At 33.9% G+C, this 17322-nt stretch overlaps 2 protein-coding genes across 2 annotated transcripts in view; one reads left to right on the forward strand and one right to left on the reverse strand.

The window, feature by feature from the left end:
- Window positions 1-1088, reverse strand: part of LOC107692658 (chromosome transmission fidelity protein 18 homolog) — a 23408-nt gene extending 22320 nt beyond the window's left edge. Inside the window, 1 exon segment of the mRNA XM_016491822.1 lies at window positions 932-1088. Within this exon segment, the coding sequence (XP_016347308.1) occupies window positions 932-1019 (88 nt within the window). The 5' untranslated portion in view covers window positions 1020-1088.
- Window positions 1089-2946: 1858 nt separating this feature from the next.
- ern2 (endoplasmic reticulum to nucleus signaling 2) lies at window positions 2947-16203 on the forward strand. Its single transcript, XM_016491817.1, has 22 exons — window positions 2947-3284; window positions 5120-5237; window positions 5450-5483; window positions 6273-6345; window positions 6424-6496; window positions 6774-6896; window positions 7685-7789; window positions 7904-8171; window positions 8373-8451; window positions 8528-8681; window positions 9155-9282; window positions 9885-10013; window positions 10165-10384; window positions 10692-10782; window positions 10858-11047; window positions 12273-12372; window positions 12566-12765; window positions 12921-13068; window positions 13371-13498; window positions 13583-13706; window positions 13883-13950; window positions 15065-16203. Exons 1-22 carry the CDS (start codon window positions 3225-3227, stop codon window positions 15233-15235), a joined length of 2784 nt encoding a protein of 927 aa, XP_016347303.1. The 5' UTR covers window positions 2947-3224; the 3' UTR covers window positions 15236-16203.
- The last annotated feature ends 1119 nt before the right edge of the window (window positions 16204-17322 follow it).

A 17322-nucleotide genomic window follows, 5' to 3' on the forward strand; every position in this document is an offset into this window, starting at 1 on the left:
ATGAAAGTGCGTTTTTTAACGAATCTAGTGAGTCAGTGATTCATGATTACCCATTCATAAAGACAGTCACTTGCTTCATTCCTGAATGAATCAGCCGTTCAAACGAATCAAGTGAATGAATGATTCAGTGATAAAATCCGTGATTTGCCGCCACCTGCTGGCGGTTTCAGTTTCATTTTTTAGGTATAATTGCAGTTATTTCAATCATTTAATATTTCTGTATTCAAAATTTTATTTAAAACATTTAGAAGCAATGGATATAACTGATAGGAGGACACATTCCCTGCTTTTAATACCTTAACCATTAATTCAACAGGACACAGCTGATCACCTGATTACCTGTGAGGCAACTGTTCCAACACTTATGCTCACATCAGATAGGGGAATGAAACTTTAAAAGTGTTGATCTTCTTAGTTGGTAAAACATGTATGTGTTGAAACACCCAATAATAAAATATGACAATTTGTAGTTTTGTCTCATATTCATCTTTTAAAAATATTCACAGATTTCTGAAGTATTGTCTTTACTGTTCCAATACTTATGGAGGGCACTGTATGTGTAGAGAGAGAGAGAGAGAGAGAGAGAGCAATGTATATATATATATATATATATATATATATATATATATATAATTGTATTTATATGTAGGCTACACACACACACACACACACACACACAAATGCTGCAAAATGTATCTCATGGCAATATCATGAATCCTTTTCTGACACTAACAAAGAGCAATGGCATTCAGATATTCTATTCTTCAGAGAATACCGTGGTACTACTATGGTATATATATATTTTTTAGACATGACACAGAAATCTAAAATGCGATGTAAACTAGATTTAAATACTTGTAGGAGGAACAGTCAGTCGTTATACCATCAGACAGAGAGTTAAGACAGATATTAACATATCTGTCTAACTTACGTTCCATTTCAGCCATGACTTCCAATTCATCCGCAAACTGTTGTTGAAAATCATCTTCAGTCCCGTACATTTCATCATATTCGTCCATGTTTGCGGTCTCTCGAATGTTTTGACAGGAAATTTACATGTAACCTGACATATGAATAAACAAGTAGTAGAGCGCATATACATCGACAACAGAAATTTTCGCGCAAATTTTTTGTGTACAGAAATGTACTTCCGGTTCCATTGTAAGACGTACATCCGCTCGATAAAAGTCCTGGACATGGTAAATTAAATAAACAAAAGAGAATACAGCAATTTAAGATTTATATTAGAAAATAGCCTGTTTGAAAACTCTATCATCAGCCTTTTTTTAACTGTCATTTTGCAATGTATTATAATTGCAAATTTACAATAGATTAAATTGATATGAAATAATGTAATTTCCTAAATACTGTATGCACTAAAACAATGATATGCATGCATGATAAACAGGCTTTAATTTATTTTTCATCAAATCTGTCGTTCCCTCGTTTCCCTCGCTTCTGATTGGCAGACAAACTGAAGGGGCGGGCATTATGTAAACAATGACAAACAGAAATATCCAATCATTCCGCTAGAACGCAAGTGTTTTGCATATGTCCCAGAACGCTCGCACAGAAGGGGAGTAAACCCTCCTAAAATTGTAGTTTTTATTATTTTGAATGTACTACAGATTTCCCCTATACCGCTCTACGATATAGCAAACTTGTTATATAATTAATTTGTTGTCTAAACTTTTTGTTACCGCCATGTGCTTTAATAGCCAGTATCTGAACTGTATATTTTGGCCATTTCCGCTGTATATTTGTGTTGTTTGAAACAATACATATACTAAAATTGGATCGATACAGAGAAGATTAGCATGGTCCCTTGCGCAAAGATGACACGCATAATCGTGAGGCGTATCCAATCTTTTGGAAATTACTATATGTTTTTGTACATAAGTGTTTTCAATCGTTTCTAAAACCTTCATCCATATAACCAAAGTCCGTTTAAGTATCTTCTATAGTCCTTGATATTACAGCGAATACAAAAACAACAATTAGGAGCGACAAATCTTTCTACAGGTTGTTGCAAAGACAAACGCCAATTCTTTTATAAGCACACATACTTTAATACACATATAGGCTATATTTTTATACATACAAACACACGCACACACATAATTATGCAGGTTTCTTTAAACTGTATCAGTGGGTTCCTTTTAAGGATATCGTTTGGTGGGCTTGACGCTAAAAATCTTGCACAAGAGGGCAGAAAAGCTCATGGTATGTAAATATATTTTCATAAATTTTGAGGTTATACCACATTTTATTAAAACACATTTAATTGGTTTAAATGTTCTACATGTTTTAATTACATAATTTGTTGGCCATAATAATGTTATGGTATATTTGTTACCTTGTACATCCTTGTTGTTTAGTTTTGTTTTATTTATTTATGTATTTGTTTGTTATTTTTATTTTATTTTTTTATTTTATTTTATTTTTGCCACAGCTTTAATGTATGTATCTACAAAAAAGTTACATTCACTTAAGAGACAGCTAGCTCAGATTACATTATCACTCTGTATGTTGCAATCAGTTTAGTTATACAGGCTTGGTAGAATGTATAATTCTTATGCTTTAAATAACTATGTTGAAAAAACGACTGAACATAAAAAGTCATACATGTTTCAGTATGTTATTATTTCTTAATTTTAATTAAGTAATAAAACATTACTTGTTCCGATGGCACTAAAACTGCAGAAAATTTTATTTTGCCCACTTAATAAGCAGAGAGAATATTCTATGTTGAATGTAAACGGAAAAAAAAGACAGAACGGGCCGATTGTTGTCATCAATCGTCAGGGCCAAACTGTTATTGTTCCACGTGCAGTTCTCTCGAAACTCCGCCTTTCAACTCAGCACAGCGGGACGCTATTGGTCAGACGCGCTGTCAATCAAACAAACATGGCCGTGCCTTCTAGTTTTCTACTGTAGGCTCTTTGATTTGAGTGACATCACCAGTTCCGTCCCAACGCGGAAATGTGCAATATTTGTTATTATAATATAGGATCAGTTGTCTGGCATGTCACAGACATATGCTGAACCGTAGCAGTACTGTAAGTGGTTGAGTATGCCGCTGTGACGTTTTTCCAGTACTTTGTGATTATGGCGTTTTGTTGGAGGAGTTTGGAGCCCTTTCGACCTTAGTGTATATTTACTGACACAGACCTAGAACACGCCGCAAATTCAACCACACACACATCTGTCAGATTCACGGAGAAATGATGGACTGGAGACATTTGCTGCTGTTGTTGCTTAGCTTGGCTGGAAACGTGTCACAGGTAAATAGGGGGAAATGGATCGCATGTGTTTACCACTTTATGTTGCTGGTCACCATAGGGAATGCACGGGGACAGGGATATGTGTTCATCTATTTTTGGCTACGCAGAGGCGGGGTGCTCTGAGGTTCCTGGAATGATAGGCTAATTAAAAATAATAAACAAGAATAAAACAGGCATCCCATATTATAATTATTAATATACTATTGTATTATAATTAAAAAGTAATATAGTGAATTTACTATTAATAATAAATAAAGTGTGCGAGTCAGATTCATTTAGGCGAATCGGTTCATTTCAAAACCCGATTCACAGATTCTTTAGTTATCACTCAAAAGCGTCCCTTCGCAGATTTTAACATTCATTTTGTAGTGAACTAGTTGGTGTTTTATATTATGGTTTTGATTAGGTACTGTAGGTCTTATGGTTTTTCTGTACTAAATCTGTGCCATTTTTGCGGAAATTGCATTTTTGTTAAGTTTTATAATGGTATTGATAATACAAACAAATACATTAAATTAATAATAATATTACTATTGTTTTTTCTTATATTGTTAACTGCATTATATCTACCTCAGCTTAATTCCTAAACAAAATTATCCAGTTCAGTCGAGTGCTTTGACAATTTGACAATAATCTGCTCAAAAGACCGATTCGTTTATTATGTGAGCGATTCAAGCAACACGTTTGGAAGAAGTTGGAAACACAACCCTATTAACAGAGTTGTTTAAGCTAATTTCAATTCGTATTCTTACAATAGTGTCATATTACCTGAGCCTGAGCACGAGACCTGCATAGATACGCGCTTAATAGGCTTTGTACTCGAGAGCTCGCGCGATCCATGATGCATTGTTCCCATAGCGGGTGCATGCGTGTTATAACAAGAGTTCCCATGAATGTGTGAGAAAACATGAGTAGTGAGTTTTAAGGTATGTGGTGCTATATGATCATTTCTTTTAATCACTTACTGGCCCATAATGTTTTAGGCAGAGCTTCGGGTTTAGTTTGACCTGAGGTAATAATACCACTGTTCTTTATGCCCTCAGGATGAATTATTGAAAATGTAAAACATTGTATCCCCTCAAATTAATAATGATTGTATGCTTTAATGAAATAACAGCCTAATTATGTCATCCTACAAGTAAATTTGATACCTTTTGTACTGTTGTATTTTAGTGGAGCAAGACAGTTTTGCAATGTTTCTGCAAGTTCTACACAGTGAACTTTATTATACATTAGGCCTACAGGGTGGATCTGGAGTCAGAAGGGGGTCAGATAAATATCTTACAACAGTGAACTGAATATGTGACAAGATTAAAAAATGTTAATCAAAACCAATGCAAAAAAAAAAAGGAATATGAAATTTGAAACAAAAATTAAAAACATGCATAATACTGTTGAGTGATATTGACTCATTCAGAGTTGTCATTCTCAGTCGTATAATGTCAGGCAGTTTTTTGGTAAATATAGGAGTGGCGTTACAAAGAAGGATATCCTGATTAATAGCCGTTGACTGTTAACCATGCTCTTTAACACAAACACACACAACCCTCTGAAGCTATGTTAGTGAGGACCTCGTATAGACATGATTTTTCATAAATAATATATTTGCTGTACACTCCCCATGAATCTAACTCTTACAGACATGTTGGCATTAGATTTAAAGCTAAATGGGAGTTTAAAAATGTTGGCCTTCACAAGTACACGCACACACACACACACACACACACTCAGTCAGTGTGGGTATTTCCGGATACATATCAGGTAGCGATTAGTTTTAATAGTCTGATATCTGCAGTGTGGTGTGTGAAATGGTGTTTTACTGGTTTCTCTTTCAGTGTGAGGGAGGAAGTTCAGTCTCTCTCCCAGAATCCCTGCTCTTTGTTTCAACACTGGATGGAAGTCTGCATGCCGTCAGTAAACAGACAGGAGACATCAAATGGACACTAAAGGAAGGTGTGTGTGTATCTGCATGCATGTATGTGCATTATGACAAATGATAAAAAAGAATGTTATCATGTTGTAGTGCTGTTTTGTGGCATTAAAGACAAACATTTTGTTGTTACAAAATTGTTATTCCATGACATATTTTAAGAGTAGTGTAATTGCTGTAGTATTATTATCTGCCAAACAACTTCTATAACCATTTCACTCTCTCTCTCTTCTAGATCCCATCATACAGGTTCCTACCTATTTCCAAGAGTAAGTGTTTAACAGCTTCAGAAACTAAATGAATGTACACTACTACACGTTTAGGGTCAGTAAGATTTTTAAATGTCACTTATGCTCACCAAAAAAACACAGTGAAACACATTATAAACATTAATATTGTGAAATATTATTACTGTTTAAAATAAACATTTTCTATTTTACTTTGAATATAAAATATATTTAAAAAATAAATTGAAATTCCTGCGATGGCAAAAATAAATTTATTGTCTGCCATTACTCAGTTTACATTACTTCAGTGTTACATGATTCTAATGCACTGATTTGTTTCTTAAGTAACGTTTCTTATTATTATCAATGTTGAAAACAGTCGTGCTGCCTAATTTTTAAATATTACATTAAACCATGAAACCATGAAACATTTTTAGGATACTTTGATGAATAGAAAGTTCAGAAGAACAGCATTTATTTGAAATAGAAATCTTTGGCAACATTATAAATGCTGTTATTGTCGTTTTCGAACAGTTGAATGCATCCTTGCTAAATAAAAGTAAATATAAAATAAAATATTAATTAAAAAAATAAAATAACATCTTACAGACCCCATACATTTGAAAGATAGTATGTTGGTCAAAATTTAATAACTTGCTTTTTTATATAAATAACATCACTTAAGTCATGCAGGCTATTGGATACTATTACCAATAGCCAAAAAAAATAATTTAGTGATTGTTTTAAAATTGCATTCAGGTCTCACACATTTCTGGTATGTAATGCCCACTTTTATGATCCAATTTTAAAGTTGTCTGTTTCCTCTTGTAGGCCAGGCTTTTTACCGGATCCCAATGATGGCAGTCTGTATGTACTAGGAGGCAAGCGCAAAGAGGGTCTGATGGTGAGTGGCATGGGAAAGTGTGCGAGTGTGTTTGTCAGAGAGTCACAGCTCAGTCATTTATATGAATCTTCTCTGCAGAAACTCCCGTTCACTATTCCAGAACTGGTCCAGTCTTCTCCCTGCAGGAGCTCTGATGGGGTGCTCTACACAGGTATATACTGTATGTCAGACATGTTTGTGTGTTTGTAATGTTTTTGGTGAAATCAGTGTTTGATATATGTATTTTGTGGTAATGGAGGTTTCGCATGGACAAAAAAAAGTGATTTCCAGCTCAGTGTGATCTTTTAAAATCTGTGAAAATTAATAAAAGCTTAAAAGTCATATACTAGTTTTGCTGAGCAAAACCCTGATAGCATGTACATACAATGATCTGTGAAAAGCTCCATGGCCTTGCACACTCTCATTTATTGTATTGTGTATTTTCCCAGGTAAAAAACAGGACACTTGGTTTGTGGTTGATCCTCAGACAGGTGAAAAACAGACGAGTCTAAGCACCTCCTCTTCAGCCTCCATTTGCCCTTCTGCCCCTCTGCTGTACATTGGTCGCACAGGTCCGAACACACATATATGACCCTTCTCTTTATTATAACACCCTGAGTCATTATGTAATACACATATGTAATACTCACACACGCACACACATTTTTTTGAAAGAAATAAATACTTTTATTCAGCAAGAATGCATTGAATTGATCAAAAGTGAGAGTAAAGACAAAAACGCTAAAAGAAAAATATCAGAACATTATTTTTTTTTCAACATTAGTAATAATAAGAAATGTTTAATGAGCAGCAAATCAACATATTAGATTGATTTCTGAAGGATCGTGTGACACTGAAGACTGGAGTAGTGATGCTGAAAATTCAGCTTTGAGTTTATTCGCAAAAACAGATAACTCCGTTTTTTTAATTTTCAAAAATCATGTTTTTTTTTATTATGTTATCATGTTTTTATTGTGTTTTATTGTGTTAGTTAGCTGTATAACTTTTTTAGTTCTTTTTACTTAATCAAAATAACCCAACTGCAGTTTGATTGAGATTAATTGGAATGCACAATGAAAAAACATGATTTTTGAAAACTGTTAAAAACGGAGATATCTGTTTTTGCAAATTAACTCTTCAATTACTTTTTAAAATATATCAAAATTAAAAATATAAATAAAATATAAATATATATATATACAATTTTTTTAATTGTAATTATTATCAAAATTTTATTTATCAAATTAATGCAGCCATGGTGAGCATAAAATACTTTTTTCAAAAACGAAAAAAATCTTACCGAACCCAAACTTTTGATTGGTTGGTTATGTGATGCATGTATCCATGTGTATGTCTGCAGAATATATGATCACCATGTATGATACGAAGACTCAGGAACTCCGCTGGAATGCCACCTACAACGACTACTCCGCGCCTCTCTATGATGACAAGAAATATGAATATAGTAGGTCCTTCACCATGCATGCACAGATTTTACAAGACAGTCTATCGAATTTGTGAATGCGTAAGTATGTTGTTTTTGGATTTCATCACATTTGAATGTGTCTGTGAATCACAGAGATGTCACACTTTGCGTCCAGCGGGGACGGTCTGGTGGTTACAGTGGATCGGGACTCTGGTGAGGTGTTGTGGATGCAGAAGTTTGATTCTCCAGTGGCAGGGTTTTATTTATGGAGTCAGGACAGTCTGCGGCGATCTCCTCATCTGACGGTCGCAACAGAAACCCTGCGTTACCTGACCTTCACTGCAGAAAACACACAGTCCCACACCATGAAGTGGACCTACCAGTTCACAAAGGAGAACCACAGCACTAAGACTCAGCTATTGTAAGACATTAGTCTTTAAAAACCCATTTATTTAAAGGGATCATTCACCACCCATTATTTTGTCATCATTTACTCACCCTTGCGTGCCAAACCTGTATGCCTTAAAAGGCAATTAACTATAAAACAAATCAAGTGATGATTAACCTTTTATAAAGTAATATTTTAAAGTAATTATGTATTCATGTGTGCATATTTTGATAGTCCTACTCTCTATGTCGGCAAGACGGACTCTCATCTGTATGCTTCTACCTCTCTTGTGCACCAAGGTGTGGCAATAGTGGTAAGTTCTGCTATCCATTTTTCAAAACCAACAGTAAAACTTCCTTCTTAATAACTATATCCTGTTCCCATGGCAGCCAAAAGGTCTTACACTTGCACGCATTGAGGGGCCAATCACCGCTGGCATCACAATGGGTAATGGGCAGCCCGAGTGTGAGATCACACCCAGCACTGACGTGAAATATCCACCAGGAAGCAGCAATTCCCTGCAGAATCAGTGGCTGCTGATTGGTACAGTCAACACTTTTACACAATTATATTCATATATGTACAGACACTCTAAATTTTGCCCACTTACATTATTATGTGTACTATTATGTATGTGCATGTGCAGTGCTACAACTCCAACAGTTTAAGTTCTAGTTCATTAGTTTCAGAACTGAAGTTTGTACAGTATATTAGAGAAAAATATGCCCTAAAACTGTTCTAAAACTAAAACTGCTTTAAAACTGGTGAATCTCTGTAAATGGTTAATATTTTTTTTAATTCAAAAACATATTATATTTATATTATATTATATTAAAAATTTTGACTAAGTGTTTTCAAATGTAGTTAAATATTGATACAAATTAAATTATAAAGAAAGAGCATTTACAAAGTGCATTTCTTAATGTTTATTCAATTGATATCAGTTATGTTTTTAGAAAGACTGTATTATATTTCTGCATATGTAGCTTTATCTGTATGTGTGTGTGTGTGAGTAGGTCATCATGAAGAGCCTCCTTTGGCTCACACCACCATGTTGAGAGATTTCCCAGAGAACCTGCAGCGCTCTGGTGATGTCATCCCACCCCGAGGTTCTGGTTCTTCTTTCCGTTCTCCCTCTCACCCAGTGAGTCCAATGCCATTTATTCACCTTCATGTTGTTCAAAGCCTTCATTATGTTATTTATTTTGTCAAAACACATAAAGTGATATTTTGCATAATGTTTACACAATTTATCAAGGACCCAACGATATTCATAATATGCAATGGCAGTTTTATTTGACAACCACATAAGGGAGCAGTTTAGAATAGAGGAGAAATGCAGAGAAAAAAGTTTATATTTTTTTTGTGAGTGTGTGTAAATGCATAAGTGCATTAGTTTAAGTGTGTGGGGTGGTTAAGTACTTGCAGAGGAGGTGTGTTATTCACAAAAAACCTTACATAGCTCTGACACCTTGATATTGTGATTGATTGTTTTTTTTATAATGGCTGTTTCCATGTAGCAAACTATACTGAGGAAAGTACTGTATTAAACTAAGTGGGAGATTAACAAACGTCAATTTGTGAGCTGTACTGTACATTCTTCAATAAAATTAAATAAATTGAGATTCGATAGACGGCATCTATAGCAACTTTATAATTGGATGTAGGCCGTTGAAAATCTCATGCATGATGAAATTGCAAGCGTTACGAACAGCCAAGCACAAACTTGTCATCTTGTGTTTACAGTTGCCACCGGTAACAAAGCACAGCTCCTCCCCTGTGTTGCCAGACTTTTTGACCTCTGACCCCATGACTGTGCTGGTGGTGACACTGCTGCTTGGAGCGTGGATTGCCTTCCTGCTAACACACAAAAGGGTTTGTAGTAGAGGGTGTATTTTGAATATTTATAATATACATATTCATATATATGTATATAAATAAAAATATGTATATAATATTTATATACGTATGTATGTGATATAAATAAACAGGCATAAAAACGGTTTGTTTTTCTCTTTTTGATCAGCCTGTCAAAAAATCCCAGAGATCTGAAGAGCCAGTGGACACTAACCATCTGCCAGTGTTGACCAATCAGAGCGCTAACGCAGAACCCAGTGCTCCGCCCTCAACCTCATCTTACAACAACAACAGCCATTCAGAGAAGACAAGTTCTGTTGCATCCAATCAAACTCAGCCATTCTCAAGCAAAGACTCCGCCCCAATAACGACAGCTGGCCAATCACAGAGTACAGATACTATTCTATCTATCTCCATATCAACTGTTGAGCCTTATTCATGAAACACAAAAACTAATTTCTGTGTAAATCCAATTAAATCCAAACTATTCTTTTTACAACTGATTATAGAAATGATTTTTTAAGAATTATTTTCCGATTAAGTTCTGCTTATATCTCATGAATGAGGCCCATTGTTTTTTTTTTCTTTTATCTAAATTAGCTTTTTATTTCATTTACAAACCTATATGTTGTTCACTATAATTTAAGCCTTTAGATATTTGTGTTTTTTAAATTGTGATTAACTCATATTCTTCAGGTGATCAGACTGACGTTGTGGAAGTTGGTAAAATCTCTTTCAGTCCTGCCGAGGTGCTGGGCCATGGGACAGAGGGAACCTTTGTGTTCCGGTGGGTTATTATGGATTGTAATAATAGTTTGGTTGGTTGTTCTTTACCTTTAATTCACTGGTATTATACATGCAGGGGTCATTTTGACAGTCGGCGTGTGGCCGTAAAGCGTATTCTTCCGGAGTGTGTGGAGTTTGCAGAGCGAGAGGTTCAGCTCCTCCGTGAATCAGACGAGCATCCCAATGTCATCCGTTACTTCTGCACAGAGCGGGACAGACAATTCACTTACATTGCCATAGAGCTGTGTGCTGCAACACTCCAGCAGGTGTGTTTCAGTGAATGTGTGTGTATGTGTGTTACAACATGAAAGTTACTCATTTGCCTTTTCACTGTTTCATCGTGATTTGTGAAGTCGATCTACATGAGGCAGTAACATGAGTATTGTATAGTTAGAATTTAAAAGTCAATTGGTGGCAGACAAGGAAATCTGTTCGAAAACAAACTGTTTGTGCATTTAGAGTTAGAGTTAGGCTAGTTGCACAAAAAGTATAGTTTAATATAACATAGTAAAATATAATATACACATTATTTTAGTATTAGTAATATACTATTATAGAATACTATTTATTAATATGTTGAATTAGCTTTTATTTTTATATTTTCAGTTTTAATTTTAAAGTTTTAGTATATTTGTCTTTTTATTAGTTTTTTTTAATACTTTTTAGCTTTATTTTATTTCAGTTTTAGCTTTAGTCATTTGAACTTTCTTAACATCCTTTTGAATACATTTCTAATTAATATATTTATAGTTTTTCCATCTAAAATTAATATTTTATTTTATTTCAGGTGTATTTCAATTAACAAAAACACTTTTTAAAAGTGTTTAAAACAGCATTGAAACCATGTAGTGTTATTATTTTTCAAAAGTTATTTCAGAATTATTAATAAACCATTATATGTTCAATTAGCTTTTATTTTTATATTTTCAGTTTTAATTTTAGTTTAAGCTTTAGTCATTTTGTTTGTCATTTTTATTGGTTTTATTTTAGTTTTAGTAATTTGAATACTTTTTAACATACTTTTGAATACATTTCTAATTAAAGTTTTTTAAGTTTAAGTTTTTCTTTTTTCATCAACATTTATATTTCAGCTTTGAGTTAACAAAAAACACTTTAAAAATTTTAGTTTGAGATAATAAAAAAAATGAGTGAGATTTATGCTTAAATTTTAAGATGCATTCACTGACAAATATGCACAATTTTTCATTTTTAAAGATGATTTAAGGATTTAGATATTTCTACTAAAAAGCAAGACAAAAACTATGATTATGAATTAGGCTTTTGCAATATGCCACTACTAAAACAATATTCCTACTGTACTGTGCTGTATTTTATATTTTCTAACTGTATAACAACATTTTGTTATTCATTTCCATTAATAATATTAATTAATAATATTAATATTAGTATAACCAACTCCAATTTCAGCTGTATAATAACTGATAACTTGTTTCCATGCACCCTGATTGGGTTTTTCTATTTTGTATGTAGTATGTGGAGGACCCAAGCTGTCCTTATTCAGACCTGAACCCAGTGTCCCTTCTGGACCAGACCATGTGTGGCCTGAGTCACCTGCACTCCCTCAATATTGGTGAGTCACTATTGCCATAGCAATGATTCTAATCATAACTTCCTTCCTGTAACTTCTTAAACATGCACATGGTAGTATTGCATTGCACTAATGTTTATTAATTGCTGTTGAGTACCTGGATGTTGATGGCATACATGCATGCAAGCAGACGGACCCACCGTCATTTGTAATTACGTGTCCCTCTCGTACTCAGTTCACAGGGATTTAAAGCCACGGAATATTTTGCTCTCTCTCCCGGGGGCATTGGGTCGAGTCCGGGCGGTGATCTCAGATTTCGGCTTGTGTAAGAAGCTTCCAGATGGTCGCCATAGTTTCAGCCTACGCTCTGGAATACCAGGAACCGAAGGCTGGATTGCCCCTGAATTACTCATAAATGCTCCAAAAGGGAACCCTGTATGTCCAGTAGACATGCATACAAACACACACATCACATGTTCAGTTTAAAAAACAGATATTGTGGTCTACTGAATTTTAAAATCTCACTAAATAAGATATATTCTGTATAAGTTTCCTATAAGTCTCCTTTCCCCTCTTTTTTCTGTCTCTAGACAAGTGCAGTGGACATATTTTCAGCTGGATGTGTGTTTTATTATGTGACGTCCAAAGGACAGCATCCGTTTGGTGACACTCTGCGGCGTCAAGCTAATATCCTCTCTGGAGTCTATAACCTCGACCACTTTATGGAGGATATACATGGTTTGTGCATGCATGAATTTATTAATGCATGTGTACTTTCTGCTTCAGAAGTGTCTGATTTTGTGTAGACAATGTTATCATGGAGATAAATGTAGAAAACTTTTTGTTTTTTTTGGAGAATAAAACTATATTATTTGGCCATTTTAACATTTTTAGCATCAACTAAGAACTATGTGGTTTGGCTGATTAATAGGTTTCAATTAATAAATTAGATCTAAAATGTCATCAGTTATGTGTATGCACTGAAAAACTCATATTTGAATAGCTTCCTAAAGTTTTTCTGGCTGTTTTGGTGTTTGTAGAGGATGTGATTGGCAGAGATCTGATTGAGCGGATGATCAGTGCTGAACCGGAAACCCGTCCTTCAGCAGCGTCCGTCCTCAAACATCCCTTCTTCTGGAGCCCAGAGAAACAACTGCAGTTCTTTCAGGTGTGTGTGTGTGTGTGTGTGTGTGTGTGTGTGTTAAAGGGTCCAGTGAGAAAGTGCAGTGCTGAAGTTGTTCTTTGGCTCTAGGATGTCAGTGACAGAATAGAGAAGGAGCCGGCAGACAGCGCTATAGTGGCCCGTCTGGAGAACTCCGGCAGATCTGTCGTAAGAACCAACTGGAGGATGCACATATCAGCACCACTCCAGGCTGGTAAGCACTGCCAATTACCATTACAAAAAATACTGTAAAATTTTTATTTTATAGAAACATTGAATAAAATGTGGAACGTTTTAAGGCGTATGAAGTGAAAAATGTTTCAATTCATGCTTATTCTTATGTATATACAGTATTTGCATGTCTAATATAAAACTTTTTACATCTGGCAGATCTTAGAAAATTTCGCACATATAAAGGAAACTCTGTGAGAGACCTACTTAGAGCAATGAGAAATAAAGTAAGTATTTATGTGTTTTTACATATAAAATGTGTTGCATACAAAAGTGAGTAATCACTAAAAAAAAACAATTAATAATGCACTTAATATAATATAATATAATTAGTGCTGTCAAACGATTAATCGCGATTAATTGCATCCAAAATAAAAGTTTTTCTTTACATAATATATGTGTGTGTACTATGTATATTTATTATGTACGTATATATAAATACACACACATACAGTATACATTCTGAAAATATTTACATGTATATATTTATATTTACATAATATATCAATACATTTAATATACAAATATATCATATTTTTCTTTAATATATACATGCATGTTTGTGTATTTATATATACATAATAAATATACACAGTACACACACATATTATGGAAAAAAACTTTTTTGTATGCGATTAATCGCGATTAATCATTTGACAGCACTAAATATAATATAATATAATATACACTATCATTCAAAAGGAGTCTGTAAGATTTTTAAAATACTGTTGAAAGTTGAAAAACTTCATCAAACATACAGTAAAAACTGTATCGTGAAATATTTTTACAATTAAAAAAAACAGTTTTCTGTTGAACTGCTTTAATATATTTGAAAACGTAATTAATTCCTATGATGAAAAATCATTTTCACCTTCACTTTAATCAATTGAATGCATCTTTGCTGAAAAAAGTATCAAATTAAAAAAATTAATAAAATTTGTGACAACAAACTTTTGAATGGTCATAATATAATGTTTTCTAATATAATATTTAAAAGTTGGGGTTGGTAAGTTTTTAATGTTTAAGTCTCTTATGCTCATCAAGGCTACATTAATTTGATTTTTAAAAAATACAGTAAAAATAGAAATATTGTAACAAATTATTATATTTTAATATATTTTTAAATGTCATTTATTCCTCTGTTGGCAAAGCTGAATTTTCATCTTCAATTTAATTTGCTGAATAAAAGTATTAATTTATTTTAAAAAAAATTGTACTGCCCCCAGACTCGTGAACCGTAATTATAATGTAATAGAATAGAATGTAATAGAATAGAATAGAATAGAATTCTATAAAAAGCCTTCTATAAAAATTTAGAAATCTTGTAATGTTTTTCAACAGAAACATCATTATCATGAGCTCCCACCAGAGGTTCAGACAGCTCTCGGTGAAGTCCCTGATGGCTTCGTGGCATATTTTACCTCCCGTTTCCCCCGGTTACTGCTTCACACGCATTCAGCGCTTAGCATCTGTGCCCCCGAGAGACTCTTTCACCCATACTACCACCACTGAACATCCACAGAGACATGCTTGTTTGTTCCTACACTGGACTGGAGAGGAAAAGTAAGATCCTTGAGGAAACGGAGACCTTGAGGACTCAATTAAACACTGTCAATGTATAACTCTGTACTTCAGAACTGTGAGCACATTTCGTTGTAGAATTTTCTCCTAAACATCCTACTGGACTTGCTGAACGAAATTGAAAGTTTTTTATGCTTTTACAGAAACAGGTTTTATAGGTTAGATTAACCAAACAAGTTACTGAGTGGGCTTTTATTAGTGGGCTTTTACAGAGCTGCCATTGTCTGCTGCTGGTTTTATCATGTCAACCAAATAGCAAAGAAATAAAAAGGCCATATTTTCTGATGAGTTGACATCAGCCAGTAGTTTGGCATGTGTTCTACCATTTCTGTCAGTTTTGACTTTTAACACACAAGATTACTGAATCGCCAACTGACTACTTATATTCTTATTAGGTAGAAAGTTAAGCATTTTCATAATAAAGGTTTCTTAAAGGGATAGTTCACCACAAAAGTTTCAAAAAGGGGTGAAAAAAAAAATCTTGTGCAGGATATTCATATTCAATACGTTTGTGTGAGAAACAAATAATGAAATACATTTTGGGTGAACTATTCCTTTAGCCAGGTTACATGCTTAAAGAATGATAAAAGCCAGCAAAACATCCACTGATATTTGCAGATATATGACAATATTTGATAATTAGTGGACTTAAAAAAAAACTAGTTTGTCTGTCATATTGTACACCACGTGTACATGTATATGTATTTGTGTGATTCAGATACATTGGGATTGGGATTTTTTCTTTTGATTTTGCTTTGTGTGGTTTTAATTGCAGCTTCATGCTACATTTATGGATCTTTTATCCTCAACCACACATTGCAGCTTCATCCTCATCTCTCAGTGTTACAGCTTTAAAACCAAATATTGTGAAGTGTTTTACAGCCTGCTGTACACTAGTTTTATACTGCTAGTTTAAAAAATATGTCTTTTTATAAATTAAGTGTTGAGGATTTTTGCCACTGGAAATACTAGTGCCTTTGTTTTTCTACCCAGTGACGATTAAATGTATTTGCCAAAAAAATCTTTGAAACTATTTGTGGCACAGATCAAAAACTCTTATACTTGATTCAGATTAATGTTGTTATGGATTTCCATGGCACTGGATACTGTGTTCAGTTCAAGTTACTTTAAAAAACACAATGGTATTACCATTATCGGTGTACTAAATATGGTAGTACCATGGTACTTTTTGTGCCATTTTATTACAGCATCTACAACAGACTACTAGTCAAACACACGTAACTACATGAAAAATGTTTTAAACCTAAAAATGAAACCTTTTTATACTGACTTTGCCCTGCAACACATTTTGGACAGTGATATAATCTTAAATAAACTACCTTTAAGCATTTGATTGCATTTCTCTACATTTTCTCAGCCGTTGAATCTAATCCATTATGTTGTGGTAAGCTGTTATTGTGCAAATGCACTTAATGTTTAAATCATTTGTCAGCTTTGTGATGGCCAGCTTTACTCTTAATACAAGTGGTCTTGGTGACAGCTGCAAATGGAAAGCTCAAAAACAAGATGTGTTCATGATGTGCAGTGGCGATGTAAACAAAAACTACCAAAGAGGACATAATGAAGTGACACTTCATTAAGATGTAGTGAAGCAAGTTCCTTTAATCTTCCTCATGGTTTCCCCCAAACATTGTCTTATTTGCACATGCTGCCTTAACAATGTAACATGCTTCCTGTAATAGAAAACATGCAATATGTTTTGTGTTAAGATTTTTTAAATGATTTTGTATAAGACTCTTATGCTCACCAAGGCTACATTTCAAAAACAGCAAAAGCAGTAATATTGTGAATAAATTTAAAATAGCTTTTTTTATTTGAATATATTTTACAATGTAATGTATTCCTGTGATGCAAAGCTGAATTTCCAGCATCATTACTCCAGTCTTCACCGTCACATGATCCTTCTTAAATCATTCTAATATGCCGATCAAGAAACATTTATCAATATGGAAAACTGTTTTACAGCGTAATATTTTTCTGGAAGGGGTTTTTTCCCA

Source organism: Sinocyclocheilus anshuiensis, unplaced genomic scaffold, assembly GCF_001515605.1.
Source record: "Sinocyclocheilus anshuiensis isolate Anshui unplaced genomic scaffold, SAMN03320099.WGS_v1.1 scaffold50, whole genome shotgun sequence".
NCBI lineage: Eukaryota > Metazoa > Chordata > Actinopteri > Cypriniformes > Cyprinidae > Sinocyclocheilus > Sinocyclocheilus anshuiensis.